At 37.6% G+C, this 20,089-nt stretch overlaps 1 protein-coding gene across 5 annotated transcripts in view; it reads left to right on the forward strand.

Annotated features, from left to right (window-relative positions):
- The window catches only part of PROM1 (prominin 1), a 165,092-nt gene that overhangs the window by 91,280 nt on the left and 53,723 nt on the right, over positions 1-20,089 (forward strand). For all 5 annotated transcript variants that reach the window (XM_069069400.1, XM_069069431.1, XM_069069421.1 and 2 more), the window contains exons 6-8: positions 13,891-14,011; positions 16,210-16,273; positions 18,459-18,548. In XM_069069400.1, the coding sequence (XP_068925501.1) occupies positions 13,891-14,011; positions 16,210-16,273; positions 18,459-18,548 (275 nt within the window). The remainder of the gene's footprint in view (positions 1-13,890; positions 14,012-16,209; positions 16,274-18,458; positions 18,549-20,089) is intronic.

The following is a 20,089-nucleotide window of genomic DNA, read 5'->3' on the forward strand; positions in this document are numbered from 1 at the left end:
TCTCTCTCTCTCTCTCTCTCTCTCTCTCTCTCTCTCTCTCTCTCTCTGTGTCTCTGTATGTGTCTATGTGTGTGTGTGTGTGTCCAGCTATGTATAGAAATGTAACTTAGCCAGTAGGGAAAATAGAGGGATAAGGGACTGGGGAATGGGGTGGGTAATATAAGGGAGGCAGTGATTACAAGCAAAATATATTTCAGGAGGGACAGGATAAAAAGAAAGAAGAAACAAGAAAATGGGATAGAGAGGAATACACAGTAATCATAACAGTGAATGTGAATGGGATGAACTCATCCATAAAATGGAAGCAGATAACAGAATAAATTAGAAACCAGAATCCAATACTATGTTGCTTACAAGAGTTGCATTTGAAATAGAAAGATACAGAGTTAAAATAAAGTTCTGGATTAGATTCTGATATACTTAATCTGAAATAAAAAAAATAGACCTATTAAAAGAGATCACTGGAGAAACTACATGTGATTGCAACAAAAGTTTTTACAGCAAGTTTCTCTGATAAAAACCTATTTTCTCAAATATATACTGAGTATAGAACTGAGTCAAATTTGGAAAATTAATAGCCATTCCCTACCTGATAAATGGTTGTCAAAAAGTACAAATAGACAGTTTTCACAAGTAGATATCAAAGCTATCTATAGTCAAATGAAAACATGCTTTAAAGGGGCAGCTAGGTGGCGCAGTGAATAGAGCACCGCAGTGAATAGAGCACTGGCCTTGGAGTCAGGAGGACCTGAGTTCAAATTCGGCCTCAGACACTTGACACACTTACTAGCTGTGTGACTTTGGGCAAATCACTTAACCCCAGCTGCCCTCCCCCAAAAAAATAGGCAAAAAAATGCTTTAAATTACTATTGTTTAGAGAAAGACAAATTAAAACAACTTTGATAGGCAACCTCACAACTAGTGGAAATGACAAATGCTGGAGGGGAAGAAAAAAAAATAGGTACCCTAATGAACTGTTGGTGGGGTAGTGAACTGGTCTTGCCATTCTCTAGAATAATTTGTAACTAGACCCAGAGGGCTACAAAACTGCATAACTGTTACTCTTTTTATATCCCAAAGAAATCAAAGGAAACAGAAAAGGGACCTAGATGTACAGAAATAAATTGTAGCAGCTCTTTTTATGCTGGCAAGGAAATGGAAATCAAAGAGATTCTCATCAACTGGAAAATATCTGAACAAGTTGTGGCATATGATTGTGGTGGAATACTGTTGTGCTGTGACAAATGATGAGGGGGAGTGTTCAAGAAAACATGGCAAGACCTATATGAACTAATTTGAAGTGAAGTGAGAAGAACAAGATTATTCCGGACAGTAAGAGCAATGTTGTAAAAATAATCTGCTGTGAAAGCCTTGATTATGATCAATACAGTGATCCAAGAAAATTCTAAAGGATTCATGATGAAAAAATACTTTTCCCCTACAGAGAGATAATTGATGAACTGAGTACAAAGTAAAGAATAATTTTTCTCAGTTTTCTTTATTTTTCTTGCTTTTATTTTTTTTTAAAGTAACAACTAACATGGAAAAAGTTTTGCATGATTTCACATGTATATTTGAAGCTTGTTTTCTCTGTAGGTTAGGAGAGTGAGTGAGGGAAGGAAAGAATTTGGAATTCAAAATTTAAAAAGAATGTTTAAAATTATAAATTAAATTTTTTCTTAAGCTGAAGTTAAAAATTGCTGATATTAGGTAATCTGGTCTGGACAAAAATAGATATATTAAATATCAGCTTTATAAAAATAAAGCTACATTATTGGTTTTGATAATGCAAAATTGGAATCCTAATTATAAATTCTGTTATCTTTTCTTGCTGTGGGAAACAGCTAAATTTCATTTTGTGCTTCATGTTTCTCAGTGAGATTTGGGGTTAGGTAGGTAGCATCACGTTTAAGATCTGCATTCCCTTCACACTCGATGCTTAAGGCAGTCTGGGATGGAGTCAGTGTTACCACCAGATGCCTGGCTGTCATTGCTTTCTCTGAAGTGTCCTTAGGAATGAACAGCTCCTGCAGCTGTGGGGGATCTACCACCTCCCTAGCTACAAGAGAAAAAATGTCAATTAAGGCCAGAATGCTTGTCATCCCCAGCAAGGAGCCTTGAGCATTTCCTGTGAGCCTTGGAATTCAACTTCATTTGTAGACATATGGTAGAGTGTTGCTGATTCTGTAGACATGTCCTTACTAATCAGCTCTAACTGAGAAAATGTCATTCTGAAAAACCTAGAAATAGATTGGTTTTCCTAAAATCTGTTTTAAAATTTTGTTTTAGATAAACAACAGCCGCTTGTTTCATTCTTGCCTAAGATATTTGAGATAATTATGGGAGCATGTTTTACCTGGTGTTTCTATAGTTAGATATGTATCTACATCTAAATAAATGTATAAAATAAAGACCTATGCATTTACAAAAGGTTTGCTTTTATTTCCTATTTGGGATTTTTCTTCTCCTGGAATTCAAACCCCATAGTGGCCATATCTCATAGAAGGTTTTTCCTAAGTGACTGAATTATTTGCATCATATTTAAAATGTCAAAATATATAAAATTTATAAACTTGTTAAGGGCCTAAAACCAGAAATATACTTGACATCCATTCATGCAAATAATGGAAGCTAAATTTATCTTCCTTTTTTTTTCTTGCTCTTGAGAACTCATTAACATCAAACATTCAGAAGATATTTTTTTGTCCATAGAATTATTTTATCATATGATTTGAGTCTGAGCTACCTTAGCAACTAGGATAGTTTTTCCCTCCTCCCCAACCTCCACTGGAAATTCAACCTCAGCTCAATTTGACTAACATTTCTTTTGTTGTGCAGAGTACTGTGCTTAGGTAATAATGGAAACAGAAAGTTTCTGGAGACGTGGTTGCAATCCTCATACAGTCTTACAGTCTACACTACAGTATTTAACCCATGGTTTGAGAAGCAAGTTGGAAACCAGTGCAAGGGGAAAAAGTTTCAAGGTGCCCTGGGCACAGCGCATAGTAGGAGAATATGATAGCTGCCCAAACATCTAAGGCAGGAGGAACTGCCTTTTGCTTCTTTTTGTATACTCAGTGTTTGGCTCAAAGTAGGTGCTAACGAAATGTTTATTGAGTAATTAAATGACTGAGGAGACCAGGATAGGCATTATGTAGAGAATGGAATTTGCTTTGTTTTTTTAAGGTGTTGGTAGAAAGTGTACAGTCTAGGGTCGGGGTGGGAGAGGAGAGACAGGCATTTCAAGCATAGGGAATAGTGAGAACACAGGCCCTGAAGAAGGAAAGTATAGAGTGTATATGTGTTAAGTCTAAGTAGCTTTGAAAAGATGCTGGGGCAAAGAAAGGTAGTAAATGCTTCAGAGGAAGAATGCAGGAGTCAGAGTCAGAAGAATCTGATCTCTTATTAAAGAAGAAAATGGAAAATAATTTTATCTTAATAAGTTCTTGAATATATCTCCGAAATTATATAAAATGTATTTCTTGTGATAGGGCAGGAATTACTTGAGATTTCATTGGTATCAGAATCTGCCAGTTGATAAAATCCCTACTTCCAATGAAGGTTGGCATCTTCTTTGAAGCTCTTTGTCTTTAAAGAGTTATCTGAAACACTGAGACATTAAGCAATAGGTCCAGGGAAGCTCAGCCTGAAAGTCTTAGAATTTGGTCTTGAGCCCAAGGTCTATCTGAATGTGAAGCCAGCTTTCTCTCCACTATACCACAAATGCCTTTTCTTGAGATAATGGATCTTAAAACACATAAGCATTGCATTCTCATGCACACACGTGTATATACATGTATCCACATGTGCACGTGTTGAACATGCTTGTGTATGTCTGCACATATTATATATTTGGACAGAGCATAAGCCATAAAGGGGCACAGTGTGTGTGGTATAGATGGAAGAATGCAGGACTCTGAAGAACTGGGATTGATTCTTGGCTTTTTTTCCCTACTACTTTGGGTGAGTGACATAGTTTGGGCCTCAGTTTCCTCAACTGTAAAGTGAGTCTAGATGACTGGATGATGCTACATATAAGTATGTGTATGGATACTTATATGTGTATCTGTGACTATATATGACATTATGTATTATTTTAGAATTTGCAAAATATTTTAGATATGTTATTTCATTTGATCTTCACAATCCCTTCTATGAGTTCAATGCTACAGATGTTATTGGCATTTTGAAAGCGAGCACTGCCAGACTAAGATAGTTCAAATGCTTTGGCCAGGCTTGGTTGCACTGCTGGTAAGTGTCTGAGTCAGGATTCCTGTCTTCAGATTCAGTGCTCTCTCTACCACACCCCACTGCCTCTCTAACAATGTGAGCTATGATTATTATAATTACATCTAGGTAAGTTTCACCTTTGAGAGAGTTTTCTCAGCATTAATTTATCCTAACAGTTAATCTCTTTTTACTTTATTTTTAGGTGGGTTGAGACACAATATATATTTTTTTAATTTGTATCTTTTTTGCTTGAATACCTCTTGTTCCCCTTAAGAATTTCTTCAAGTGTGTGTTTACCAGTGTTTAATCACTATAGGTTTTGGAAGCAGGACTAAGATGAGTACTAAAGGAAAAGCAGAATTTCTTTAGTGAGATTAGATTAAGTAAAATTGATGTCGACATATAGAAAGGACAGTCCAGATATGTAGATACTATAAAGAAGGAAATAAATTGTGTGTGTGTGTGTGTGTGTATCTGAGCTTAATTGTAGCTTTTTGGGGGGATGGGAGGAGGACAGGAGAAAAAAAAGAACAAAGTAAAAAGTAAGCAGCAGAAAACAAACGAACTTACAATGAAAGAAAAGAAAAGATGGACAGCTCTGGACACAATGTGTGCTATTTTATTAAATAGTCTTTCTTGAAATGGAAATTTATTGCTGTACATTTTGCATCCTTTTATGTTCTACTGTGCACATGACAGTACTTTTTTTCCTCATTTTGGATATGTTTTTCTTTTTTTAATTGTCTATTCAAGTATTAGTATTTAAATTCAAAATAAATTAAATTTTAAAAGAGCAAAAAAAAGAAGGAAAATAGACTTGCAGAGTAAGGAATGATGATATAGGGTGAGCATTGGAGAAAATATCTGTGGTCAGATAAAAGACACAGAACAATGTACATGCTGGTGGGGGGTGGGGGGGCTCATCCACACCTTTCCCAAATATAAGCAAGGCCTGTTTTGATGTTTTATTATTTGGCTGTTTTTTTAAGCTTTCATCTTTGTTCCACCATTGCACAGTATAGTATTTGGTAAAATACACAGCAGGAAATTTTTTAAGTGCTCATAGAATGGAATGACATTGAGAATCAGGAACCATGGGTTCTGGTTCTAGGTCTTCCTCTGCAACTGCTGGGCTGTGTAATAGTGGCCCTATCACCTCTATTACTTTCTCAGGGTTTCAGGCTCCTCATCCTTAATATGAAGTGTTAAGGCTGAATGATATTTTAGATCCCTTCCAACCAAGGGTATGCCAGGACCACCTCATACTAAATGTTAAATTTTCAGTTGGAATGTTTATACCTCAGAACCAGCAACCTCTAAAAATCATGACTTAATTATTTTTTTCTTTATTGTCTAGACTTAAAAAGTAATGACAAAAATGTTAATAGTACACATTAAACATGAAAGTTCCATGAAAACATTTTTTGGAGATCCCCTTCTTTCCATTGCTCCCTCCTTAACCCCCCCCCCAAAAACCCACAAAATCAATGGGTCTGTGAAATGGGAGTAATAACATTTGTGTTACCTAGGTGGTTTTGAGGAACATGCCTTGTAAAAGTTAATGTGTTACAAATGTGAATGTGTATCACTCATTTGGGTAAGTCATTTACACTGGGCTTCATTTTCTTTTATCTTTAAAATAAAAGTGTGGGTCAATGTGATGTAGCAGATGATGGCCTACGACTGAAGTCAAGAAAACCTGGTTTTGGATCCCAGTAATTATTTAAGACAAATACTGGCTGTGATCATGGGCAGCCTCTTAGTGCTATGATCAATGCTATAAGATTCCAAATTAGAGTGCAGCTGCCAGTCTGCATTGGTGCATTTCTATACCAGGAGTTCACCACAGTGATGAGAAAAAGTTTAAAATAAAAATAAAAGTTTCAGATAGCATATTCACTAAATCTTTTGAGCCCTAAAAATTCTGTGACTTAGTTATTAGCTATACACTCATAGAAATGCAGTTAGGAGAATTTTGACTTTATACCACTCAGGGAAGTTATTTCAGTAACTTGGTTTATTTCCTAGAGATGACAATACTTTTTTATTTGACAAAACTTTCCTTTTAAAAGCTTTTTCTTATCTCACCCCATCTGGTTCAGCAAGAGGATATTAAACTCAAGTGCAAGGTCCTTCACCATGGATTACATTTGAAATAAATTGATTAGTAATTTCATTGTGAAATTTCCATTCAAATTTTTCTTTTCCCTTTTTTTCTTTTTAACAATGAGCAGGTACTGGGGAAGAAATATTTTTACACTGGGGGGATCTTCTTTCTTACCCTTTATTGGTTTGAGGCCTTTTCCATTTGCAGATGTGGAGAAAGCCAGAATTCCACCACATTGGTATGGCTAACATCTGTTCGTATAATCTGTCTGGCTATCACTTGAAGATGGAATATCTTCCGTTTGCTGAGTTGACTGTTTAAACAGATGCACTTCTCTTTATTCTATTCTAGAGAATGTCAACTTCTCCTTTACTTTTCTCCCGCCTCTTGTTTCCTGACATTTTCATCACTGCATTTTTACAGAGCTTTTATAAGGTGATGAAAAACCAGATATTCCCCTTGACTTGTCCAAGTTACTTTACTGAATGAGATTTCCAGATTTGAGTCAAGTAAATGAGTTTTGGTAACTCAGCATCAGTGAAATTTGAATCTTGGTCCTTTTCAGAAAACTGAGTTCATTCTTGAAAAGATGTAGTTATTGATTCTTGGCTTGGTAAACACAACCACTCTAGGTATAGAGAAAGAGCAACCCTAAAAATTGAAAAGCTTTTGTGAGTTTGGCTTCAAGGTTTAGTTATGAGAGAGGGAAGGAGGGAGAGGATCTTCTATAGATAAATATCTCATTTTTTCACATATCCTCAGTGCTAAATAAATAGTACTTAATATATAATTTAAAAGTTATTCATTAATACAGAGATTTGCTTATAGATATGAACATAGATATCTCTTTCAGCATAGAGACAGACATTATAGATATGGTATGTCACCTTACTATTGTGGTAAAATTATTTAGATAATAGAATACACACAAACACACACACACACACCTTTTGATTAAATAGGTGACTAAAGTTTTCCTTTATTATTTCTGCAAACTGCTTATCCAGGTGATTTCATCCAAAGTCATTCTCACTTTTTTTTTTTCATTTTGAAGCAGGGGAGGGCAGGGCAGTTGGGGTTAAGTGACTTGCCCAAGGTCACATGGCTAGTTTTTCTATTAAGTGTCTGAGGCCGGATTTGAACTCAGGTCCTCCTGACTCTAGGGCTGGTGCTCTATTCACTGTGCCACCTAGCCGCCCCCATTCTCACTTTTGTCAAATATGTGGGTTTCAGTATTTATTCAGATCCTAATATTGTAAATAACCCTTTGTTCAAAGTGGTTTTCCTTATCAACTGCCTAACTTGGGGAAACCAAATCTGACTTTTACTTCTTGCTTTTTTTTTTTTTTTAAAGCAATCAGGGTTAAGTAACTTGCTCAAGCTTACATGGCCAGTTATTTCTGGGTGTGGTGCTGAGTATCTGAGCCCAGATTTGGTCACCAGGTGTAATAAGAATGTAAATTTTAAAGATCTTCCCTGACCCTAGGCTAATGTGCACCTGAAGCCTGGGGTGGGGGAGGCTTGTTTTTCAGTAGATATTTCTTGATTGGCCAGTGAGTCAATAAGGTTGTTACATTCTCTGAGCCAGGAGAAGGCTATATAAGCCCTGATGTGTAGCTTTGTTTTTGGGACTCACTTTGAGAAGTGTTCTGTGATTTGATCTGAATTCTGGGAAGCCGTTGTTGAGAGTCCCCCGGCTTTGAAAAACCCAGAATGTGGAAACCCAGATGTTGACTGGGTATGGATGTAATGGTTGGACAGTTTGGAAATCTGTCTACTTGATGTTTCTGTCTTGATAATTATGCCTGTATACTTTGAGGTTCAGGGTGCTGACCTTTTCTCCTGAACAAGGTAAACGATATATGTCTGACTGATTAAAGTAAGCTTGTTAACCCATTTTGAGTTGCTTTCCTTTAACAAAGCAGATCCAAGAACCTGTATGGGCAGCAAACCCTGAGGACGTGCTTGGGGTGCTTGCTGCTACACCAGGTCATCCTGCCACTGGAGGCGGTGCTCTTACTAGCTGAGCCACCTGGCCGCCCCTAAGCAATTGGGGTTAAGTAACTTGCTCAAGGTTACACAGCCAGGTGTTTCTGGGGGGGTGCTAAGTGTCTGAGCCTGGGATTTGATCTCCAGGTCATCCCAACACTGGAGCCGGTACTCTTACTCGCTGTGCTACCTGGCCGCCCCCACTTCTTGCTTTTCTTAATGAAATAAGTTCCCAAAGTGAGGGATCACTTTGAAGGCAAAGATTCACTTGAGATTCTTTTCTTTAAAAAAAAAAAAAACAATAAATTTTATTTTAGTTTTTCACATTCACTTTTTTTTTTTTTAAGCAATTGGGGTTAAGTAACTTGCTCAAGGTTACATGGCCAGTTATTTTGTGTGGGTGCCAAGTATCTCAGGCTGAAACTGATCCCAGGTCTCCTGCTACTGCCCTCTTACTCACTGCGCTACCTGGCCACCCCATTAACATTCATTTTCACAAGAGTTTGAATTCCAAATTTTCTCCCCATCTCTCCCCTCCCCCCACCCCAAAATGGAATGCATTTTGATTACCCCTTCCCCCAATCTACTCTCCCTTTTATCATGCCCCTGCTCTTACCCCTTCCCCCTTACTTTCTTGTAGGGCAAGATAGATTTCTGTACCCCATTGCCTGTATATCTTATTTCCCAGTTGCATGTAAAAACAGTTTTCCAACTACCCTAATACTGAGAAAGGTCTAATGAGTTATAAATATCATCTTTCCATGTAGGAATATAAACAGTTCAACTTTAGTAAGTCCTTTATGATTTCTCTTTCCTTTTTTACCTTCTCATGCTTCTCTTGCTTCTTGTATTTGAAAGTCACATTTTCTGTTCAGCTCTGGTCTTTTCATCAAGAATGCTTGAAAGTCCTCTATTTTATTGAATGTCCATTTTTTCCTCTGAAGTATTATACTCAGTTTTACTGGGTCACTTGAACTCTGTGTCTTATTTCCTAAGTCACATGATAAAGGACAATGTGGTTTTTGGGTAGACAATGTGAAATAAGTCTTCCAGTCAAGAGTGAGTTGACTATATCAGTGATTCATTGTGGTTTAGTCGATAGATATAAGGCTTGGGTTCAAGGCCTCCTTCTGAATTGACTTAGTTGACTTGGCTCTGTTGTGATCCTGGCCAAATTAATCCCTCTGTTCCAGGCAGGTCTCTTAAGGCTGTCAGTTGCAGAGAAGGTGTTGATGTATATGTATAGGAGTTTTCTCACCTAAGAATTCCCTGTACTAATGGAATAATGGGTCTTATCTCCTGTCCCCATGGGGCTTAAGAATAGTGTTGCTTGAGGGCCACTACGTGGCACAGTGAATAGAGAGTGGGTCCTAGAGTCAGCAGGATCTGAGTTCAAATTTGACCTTAGACACTTGACACACTAGCCATTTGACTTGGGGCAAGTCACTTAACCCCCAATTGCCCTCCAAAAAGCAAAAAAAACAAAAGAAAATGTTGCTCTCAAATGATTTTTAATGTTTTGACTTCTAAAAATTTTTTAGTAATACCTTTTGTTTTTTGTATATAACAGGCATTTCTGGATATAAGGGTATAGGGCCTCTTCCCCCTGCTCTCTACCCCAAACTGAACCCTTATAATAAGAGGGTAAAAATGTTAAACAAAAACAGCTATCTAGTAGAAGGACTATGTGACAATATATACAACATGTAATCCCTTTGCTTCGCTAAAAGAAAGGAGGTATTTTTAATGCTTTTTTCCTTCTCTGACACCAAGTTAGTTATTATAATTATCTGGAGGCTAGTTTCCTTCCTATATTCTTTTGGTTTGCATTGATCTTGTTATTGTGTATATTTTTCTGCTTATTTCTCTGTGAACTAGTTTTGAGATTTTTTTTGTATCATAATTGCCTCCCCTTTTCCCTTCTCCTCTACCTTGGCAGCCCACTCACCCCCTTCTAAGAAAAATGTTTTTAAATGCCTAAAATAAAATGCCTGGGAATTAAAAGAAACCAATTATAGTTAACAAAACATTTTTAAAAACAATTCCAGATTGAGCCCCTAGTTAGGCAGATGAACCATTTGGTGGTACAGTGCATAGAGTGCCAGACCTGGAGTCAGGAAGATTTGAGTTCAGATCCAGCCTCTAGCTGTGTGTAGGGATATAAGTGGGCAACTGCTGGGTGGTATAGAGGATAGAGCGCTGGGCCTGGACTCAGGAACATGTGTCTTCCTGAGTTCAAATCTGGCCTCAGACACTTACTAGTGTGGGCTCCTGGGCAAGTCATTTAACCCTGTTTGCCTCAGTTTCCCAAACTGTCAAAGCACTCCAGTATCTTTGCCAAGAAAAGCTCAGTTGGGGTCATGAAGAGTTGGGCATGACTGAAATGACTGAACGACAGCAATTAGGCAGATTTTCTAATTTTCTGTGATTTTTCTCATGGTCGTAATTTCTTTGTGGATGATAATAATTTCATATATATTATAGAACATCCACTTTGTTCCAAGTTCTTTGTTAACACAAAATATTTCTTTATGAATGTATCTCTTAAAAGTTGAAGTTTAAGAATATTAACTGTGCTTTTGTTTTACATTTGAAAAATGGATTTTTCTTAAAGCTCACATTTCACAGGATAAAAAATATGGAGAGCAGTCTCTTCTATTGAAATGGCGTTGAGTCTGGTTATCCTTGATAATAAATCACACCAGTTTTGAAATGGCAGAAAAGCCATTTATGTCAAAGTGGGAAGATAATACATAATTATAAACCCTTAATTTAAAAAAAATGTATTTGACAATATGAACAGAAAATGCAACATCTTTATCTTGTTTACCTTTATCTTTATCTACAAAGCCTTGTAGATAAGTCACTGCCTTTGGATTATCTATCTGCTGTGTGCTCACAGATTTATATACAGAATGATCTGTATTCTGACTGCACCATTCAAAGAAACCTGTTTGAAACTGAAACAGTTACTGTGTCTAAGCTCTTTATTCTCAAGACCCGTGTTACATAATAAATTATTTGTGGGCAGAGATTATAAATTATATCATTTTACCCTCCTTAATATCCAGCACCTTGCATATGATAGGCATTTCAACAGGTTAACATCAAAAGTTCAAATACCAAATTTTGTAACATCTTAAAATTTGGTCTGAAATTTAGTGTCAAAGGTGCCATTTTGTTGTGTAATGTCTATTTCTCACTCTTGTTTTTTTTCTTGATTGAGATCATTCTGGATCAACTGGCACTTGGATGTGTCTAGCATTCAATATGCAGCAACCTTTGCTGATTGCTAGTCTTCATGTTATAGGAGGTAAAGAGAAAAAGGCAGCCTAAGAGTTCCCATATGGATGACCATCCAGGAATAACCAATTACAGGAAATCCACTTTGCTCCCAGCAACAGCATCCTCTGCATTCTGGACTTTACAGCCATCTGGTATCCCTCTCTCATTACCCCTTTCCACTTGTCAGCTCCAGGAGGCTTGGTGTGGGTCAGTAGTCAAATGTTTGGTGATGAGGCTGGTCTGAATCCAGAGTGATGCAGGTGGAAACAGAACTGCATTTGGGGCGCAGATACTTTAGTTCATATCCCTGCTTTGCAGAGATCTTAAGCAAAAAGACACAATCAGTCATTTTTTTTTAAATGAGGAATTTGACAAAATGACTTCTATGGGCTTTTCTATATCCCAAATCCAGTAATAGAGAGAAGGAAGTATAGTCCCCAGAGCTATTGTTGCGCTCCTACCATGGAGAAATCCCCACTCTAAGGCCTGATCAGAGGCAGACCAGGAGAGCCAGTGATTCCAACATCACAGGCCACACAAGTTGGAGCTGAGGTTTTGGTCTCCCAAGCTGAAAATCTAAAAGCATTTTTGTCCAATGGAAATAGTGTCATACATGATAAGAAGTTCTGGTAACTATGGTTACCATATGATTTTTTTTTTTCCCCCTTGGAGCTTCAAGTACTTTATGGATAAAATAGAATTTTGTCTGGCTTATCTGGGAACCTAACCACCACAGAGAGCATGGGATTTTTTTGAGGAGGAAACGCAGCTCAATGTTCAAAACAAATTATTTGCAAATTAACTTTTGCAGCACAACCCTTGTGTAAGGTGAGAACTCCATGTAAATAAACTTAATGCAAATCTCAGCAGTAACTTTTGTTCAAAAAAACAAAATAAGGCAAATTTGTTCACTGAATTGGAAACTTGGAAAACCTCCCTAGTGATCTTTGAGTTCCTCAAAGGGGAGCACACCTTCCAACTGAATTCCAGGGAACAGGACCTCCTTAAGGAAAAGTGTGCCATTGGCAGTTTGGTGAAATTTTATTTAGTTCCATACCTCCACCTAGTGGCTGAATGAACTTTTTGTATAAAACTGAACCCATGACTTAAAGAGTAGTTAACATTTGAGGCCTTAGCAAGCACATGGACTAGATCTAGAACTGGAAGGGATCTCAGAGGTTATCTCATCCAATACATTCTTTTTTACAGATGAGTTAAGTTTGGCTCTTTGAGGTTAAGTGACTTTCTAAAGACAGAGGCAGGATTTGAACCCAAGTTTTTTGTTATTTCTGAGAAATAACTGGTAAAATAAATTTGACCAACTGGTCAAATAAATTTAAATTAACTACTAAGGACTGATTCATACTGGACTTTAAACGGTCAATTTAAGTATTCAGAAAATATATTTATTTTTTGAATTTTATTTTTTTAAAGAAAATTTGACAATTTCATGTCATGCAAACTTAACTGCATGGTAATAAGATTTATAATTCAATTCATTGTACATTTATTAACATCAACTTCATGGGTACTACTTTGTGGGGTGCTTACAGGCTCAGAAATGAAGGAAGATATAATCTTTGCTTTCAAGGAACTTACGGTCTTGGTAGGAAAAATGTATCATTTGTGTAAGGGCTGTTTGTGTGTGTGTGTGTGTGTGTGTGTGCGCGCGCATGCATATACACACATATTACGTGCACTCGAGAGTGAGGGGAGAGGCAAAAGGGAGAGAAGGAAAAAAAGTGAGGTCTCAGCTCCATCACTTGCATAGCCTGGGACAAGTCATTAAATCTCTGCATCTTAGTTTTTTCTATAAAAATGGTTTTTGGATTTGGTGACACTTGACATCACTTTGAATCTTATGTTGTAAAATATGCATAATGTACTGCTGAGGTCAGAGCCAAAATGATTAGAGAAATTCGAAGGGGAGAGTTCAATAACAGGAGAGAATGAACAGCAGGGAATACTTTGTGGAAGGTGGGGGGCTCCTGAGATGGGTCTGGAAAGAAGGGGAAGGGTGGTGCAGAGATGGTGCACACAAAGGCACAGGAACTGTCTTTCAGGAGAGTATTTCATTCTCCGTATGGTAGGTCAGTAGTAGGACTGCTGTGAAGTCTGTTCCAGAAGCCTTGTAGAGATTTGTGGGAGGATGGAGAGCAATTTTCCACCTCTTTATGACTACAGAGAGGCCAGGCCACATCATCAGCCTTGTTTCATCCACATGTTAACCAGAAATTCTCCCATCCCATAGAAACATTTCTTCTTTCTTGTCTCTGCAGCATCGGAGTTTTTTGTGCTTTTGCCACAAACCAGCACCTTACGACTCAAGTTCGAGGAATGCGGCCGCTAATAAAGAGTAATTTTAAAGACCTGAAAACACTTCTGACTGATACTCCCGAGGTAATGACTTAATTTCTTAGCATATGATGGTGAATTCTTGTTGCCACATGATTTTTATAACTCTTTTTTTGCAAGAGGAAGTAGTGACTTGTAAATGGGGCAGTGTGGTTTAATAGGAAGAACACTGGGTTGGAAATCAGAAAACCTTATTTTGAATTCTAATACTGCCCATCTGTGTGACTGGACATATTTTTTTTTAATTTATGGCCCCCAGTCTACTCCTTTGTAAAATGGAAATAAAAATAGTTGTTCTACTTGACCTACAGAGTAATGGAGGAAAGTGTATTATCCTTTGTGTCCCAAAATTTCTAGTGCGGTTTTAAGCTATTAACACTTTAAAGCTTTTAATAAAGCTATTAAAAGCTTAAAACGTCATAACAACTTTTGGGACATCCTAGGTAAATGTGATTTACTATTTAGATGGATCGAATAGCTTGATTCTTATGTTAACCCTGTGTTTTAAGTACGGTAGATGCTATCTTCTGGCTTCTCTCATTCCTTTACCAGGAAGGCATCACGGTCAAATGAGGAGTAATACATGTGTAACCCTTGAGTAAGTCACTTACAGCATATTGATTTTCTCCTCTATACCATGTAAGCAGGATGGTATGGTGGAGAGTTAGAGGACTCTGTGACTACCTGCCCTGACCCACACCTCTCAATGCCTTCGCTCCCTCATCTGCTAAGTGAGTGTGTTGGGACTGGCCTAGATGACTTTTAAGGCCTTAAATCCTGTAATCAGTTTCAAAATGTGCACTTCGTATAATTGCTATGTAAACTGTGACATACTTTATAGTTGATGAGCTGTCATTTTGATGTATATGTATGTGGGGAGGACAGAGCCTTACACATGTGGTAAGAATCCAGCATGGATGGATTCTCTGTTAGATTGTCCCTTATTCCAGGGTCCTAAAAGTCTTCTGTCCAGTGAGGTTACTGCTCCCTAAACATCCAAGATTATTGTGTTTTGACTAGCAATGAATACCTCTCAGACCACTGAATTTTTAAAAACCATCTAATAGAAAGAGGGAGTCTAGAAGAAAGAGCCAGGAGAGATGAATTTTATTCCTAGTTACTGTTGTCTCAAATTTTCCTTCTCTGTTAACAAGGTCTGTAATATTTTCTCCCTGCTTAACTTGCTATTTTAACCCTTTTCAAGATTCACGAGAGATGTATTATAAAATTTTTTCACTTTAAAAAACTGGAAAATTAAACCCATCTAAATATTTTTTTTTCCTTTTGCTAAAAGCTGGGTGGGATTCAGAATTAATCAGTAAGCATTTATTAAAAATTTACTGGGTACCAGGAACTGTCCTAAGCTTGAAAATACAAAGACAAAAGTCAAACACTTTCTTTGCCCTCATGGAGCTTACCTTCTAATGGTAGAAATACCGTACGATTATACTCAGAATTGGTGTTTGCGCTTTGTTCTTGAAGAGAACCCTGATGAGTGAAATGGGTTTAAGTGAGGGAGGGCTGTGCAAAGTCACTAGCCTCACTTTCTCTTCCAGAGCCATCTGAGTCCAGGCAAGATATAGATCAGAGATTGCCCTGGATGCAGAGGGGGATCTTGGTCTTTTTAAGCTAAGGTCTTTCCAAGGTCTCACTCTAAGGCAACACCCATTCAGGTCACAATATATTATTAGATTAAGGGTAGGTAAGAAATGAACCCAGGAATGACCCCTTTTACCTAATTAAAAAAAAAAAAAGATCTGGGAGGGGAAGAGCCTCAGGGTTTCTGGCCAAAACAGAAACAATTGCTACTTACTTTCACCCTGAGCCAATCAGGGCCCAAACAGTATCCTCTTAGAATGAAGGATATGGCATGGACTCAAGTCTTGTCACCATCCTGGGATGAATCTGGCTAATTTGGCAGCAATGGAGGCCTTCTAGCCTTCAAGTTAGGGTCAAGAGGGGGCAAGCAAAACCAGATACTAAATTCCCTAGAAAGAAAAACTAATTACAAACAACCTGCCCCCTTCCCTCCCCCCCCTCCATAAAAACTGTAGGTGACTAAAAAAAAGGATTCTTCCTTAGCAAAGTGGCTCCCTCAGGTGTTGGTACACCTCTTCCCCAAAGTTCCTTGTATTCGTTTTCTGTCTATTCTGTGAATAAGTAAGGCTTCTTGTAGAAGGTGACACGTTGGTAGGTCACAGATATTTCTACCATTTAATCCTTTTCTGTATTTTTGTTTTCAGCAAATTGATTATCTAGTGAGCCAGTTTGATACCCCCAAGAATCAAGCTCTGTTAGATCTTGACAGTAAGTAATTTTTTAAAAACAGCCGTTTCATTTCTTTTCTTTGTTTTTTTTTAGAAAAACACTGAAAATATCCCATAAAGCATAGAAAGTCAAATATAAGTCACACTATTACTATACACAGCATAAGCCAATATTCCTTTAGGTCTGTGTTCTCATTCATGCTGGGATTTCTTCCATTGACACAGTTCAAAACTGCATAAATCTCCGTGCATCTTGTATAACTCTTGGCCGTAATTTTGCTATAGGGTAGTCCATTCAGTGTGCTACGTTTCATCCCAGTTGTTTTCTGTTCTGTTTTTATGTCGAGGATTTTTTTTTAAAGCAATTGGGGTTAAGTAACTTGCTCAAGGTTACACGGCCAGGTGTTTCTGGGTGGATGCTAAGTGTCTGAGCCTGGATTCGATCCCCCAGGTCATCCTGACACTGGGGCCAGTGCGCTACCTGGTTGCTCCAGAGAGGATTTTTAAAAAACAGTAAGTGTGATTTCATTGGTGCCAAGAAACTCTCCTATGGGGAAATGCCTTCTCCTATTGCTTATCTCTACCTTTTTGGTAACTTAATCGGAGAGTTCCTTGGAACAACTGAAAGGGTAAGAACTTTCCCAGGATCCTGAAGACAGTCTGTACAAGGGGCAGACTTGAACCCAGATGTTCCTAACTTCAAGGTTAACACTCTACATTGGCCATGCTATCTCCATCCTAGAGATGCCAGCTACAATTGGGGGAGGAGTAAAACCTTTATCTATAAAGTAGCAGTATTGACCTAGATTATCTCGAAAATCCCTTTTGGCACCAATAGTCTGATTATAAATTTCAGAGATATAAGGAAGAACTAGAGGTTATTGCCAAGTATAATCGCTACCATAAATTCTAATGTTTGATTTTGTTTTTAGAAAGCCATTGAGTACAGCCTTTTCTTTTTAGCTGCTCTGTATTCATTGATGTTGGTGTTTTAATTGCAGTTTGGTCAGTTCTTTCTGTAGCCCTGGTAACTCTTAGGGCAGAGGAAGCTTTCACTGCTTCCAGTTCTTATTGCTATTCCTGTCAGAGAAGAGAGTAGATGACGGCAGAAGGCGTTCTCAGTATGAGTCTTTTGCTGCTTCTGTTGCTTTCCACCGCCCGAGATAACCTTTTAAAAATATATTCCAATCAAATCCATGGCATCGATAAACAAAACATTCCAGAAAGTTGGGCTTTGTTCATCCACCTGAGATTGAATCCAAATCTTCTGTAGCAAAATGTGACAGGCTTGGCAGTTAACTTGGCCAATCAGGACCGTAATAGCTACAACTTGGAAAACTCTCAAATCTCTGTAGTTCAGGTTAATTTTAGAGGGAGCAAATATGAATTACTGGGGGAAGACATTAAGTTTTTTTTAAAGAAATACCATTTTAATTCATTTCAGCTAGGACTTTTTAAGTACCTGCTAAGTACCTGGCACTGCCATACACAGCATTTTGTGATGTTTTTATTTCAAATACATACAAGCAACTGACTTTCAAATGGACTTTTCCAAAGAAAAGCCTCCTGACTTTCTAAATGGAAGAGACAAAAAACTCATTTGAAGTTAATATTGTTTGTAGATTAAAGTCAGTATACTAGAGTCCCTTTTAAAAAAATTTACTCCTATAAACATATGCTTCCTATAATTTTCTAGACATCATAAATTTGTTTGGGAAACCCGTTCTGCTGATGGAATCCCTGTCAGCTTTGACCAAGTTAAGTTCAAGCTGTCACAGATTTTAAATGAATTGTTTCCAATTCTGAGAGATTTATTTAGGTCTTATTTTTTCTTCTCCCCAAATCTTTTCTTGTTATAATTTAGAAGAACACAATTGTTATTTTTTAAAGCTTATATAAATACTGGTAGATGCTTAGCTCCAGCCATTACAAATGCTTTAGGTATGTGCCTGAAACATGCCTTGGCTTCATAGTCCCAAAGACTGACATCCTTCCAATTCAGTGTGTATCAAGAGGGACCGTGAATGTACTCATTACTCATGCCTGCATTTAACCTAAGAAAAATCCTTAAGGTTCTTCATTTGTCTGGAAGTCAGCCTTCATCCTATTTCATACTTTAGTTGAGGCAACTATGTTGAGATTTTTAACTGAAAGTTTCTTCAAGCGCCGTCATGCCCACAATGGGACAATAAGGAAATGCACAGTTTGATTTCCCTCTAATGCAGATATTGGACCATTGCTTGGAGGCCGAGTTCAAGATCAATTGGGAAAACGTGTCCTCCCAGCTCTTGATGCAGTTCTAAGTATGGCAGGAGGTAAGCCCCATCTTGCTTATTAGTCACAACTACGTCTCATACACAAATGATTTATGGCATGTGGTGGTTGGAGAATATTTGTAGTAGTTGGGATGTGTTCAACTGATGGCCCCTCTTTCTTAACCAGGATTCCTGTATCCTGATGGCAGCAGTAAAGGATGGCTTTTGTGAACATAGGACTTTTCTCTTAATTCTGCTCTTATGTGATTGTATTTATCTTGACTGGTGATTTCATTTGTCATGGGAAATTCTGGTGTGAACTATTCCTTCCACTGTTAAAAATCAGATATCTAGAAATGACTTCAGAAACCATCCAGTCCAACCTGCATCTTTTACAGATGAGGTAAAGTGATAGGCTGGAAGCTGTCTACAATTTGCAATCATAAGGGAGTTGCCCAAGATGCAGTGAGATGAGAAAGGATTTGCCCATGGTCGTATAGCTAGTATGTGCCAAAGACAGGATTTGAACCCTGCCCTTCCCAACTTCAAAGATGGCTATCCACTATGCCACATTACCTCCTATGTGTATTTATAGCATAGTAACTTTGCTTATGCTATAGGCATACTTCTGAAGTTATATCTAAATGTAATGGTTATAAAATGAATCATTTTAATTTTACTCTCCAAAATCAATATTTAAAAGGATCCTATACAAAATCTTATCATTAAGTGATATGTCCTTTTTTGTAACTATATAGTCGTCCACTTATTTCTTACGTATTTAATTTTCCTCTACTACTCTGTTTCCGTTGTCTGAAGGTGCATCCTTTTAGCACTTTATTAATAGACTTTGAGGGCATCATTCAGCTAATAATTTTTGACTGTCTCTTGTATGCAGAGCATGGTGCCAGGTCCTGGGAGAGAAAAAGAGGTTAGACAAGACAGTCCCTACCCTCATGAAGCTTATAGTCTTGCAGGGGGAAGATAAGACACAAACACAGATAATTAGTATATTACATCTATTAGAAACATCTGAAATATGGTGCTATTTGAAGCCTGCAGGCAAAAGTCATTACTGAAGAGGACTTTTAGGAAGATTTTCTAGAAGAAATAACATTTGAATAAGCCTCTAAAGGATGCATAGAAATTCAACAGGTGGAGATGAGGAGAGAGAGCATTCTAGACATAGGGAACAGTGGGCATAAAAAGGTATGGGAGAGGAAGAACTCGGGATATAGATATATTTAAGGGGCAAAGAGTTGTCCAGGTTAGCTGAAACTATTCATTGTAGAAAACAATGCATCATATAGCACTCCATCCAAAGGACAGATTTACATTATAGGGATATCATATGATCATTGATGTTAATGAACATGATTCAAATTATATTTAATAAGATAGGAAGGTATGTGGGGCTTAGATTCTGTTTTTAGCATATTTGTTTTGTCCTTTAAGAGCTGGTATTTATTTTTAAAGTCAAAGAGTTTACCTTGTATTGACTTTTCATATACTTTTATATGGACGTGTTCTCTTTCCCAATAGAATGTAAGCTCTTTGAGGGCAGAAACTGTTCCATTTTCAACTTTGTGTCCTCACTGCCA

The sequence above is a fragment of the Petaurus breviceps genome, unplaced genomic scaffold (assembly GCF_028583685.1).
Source record: "Petaurus breviceps papuanus isolate PSGF00001 unplaced genomic scaffold, PetGlider_PUasm1.0 140, whole genome shotgun sequence".
NCBI lineage: Eukaryota > Metazoa > Chordata > Mammalia > Diprotodontia > Petauridae > Petaurus > Petaurus breviceps.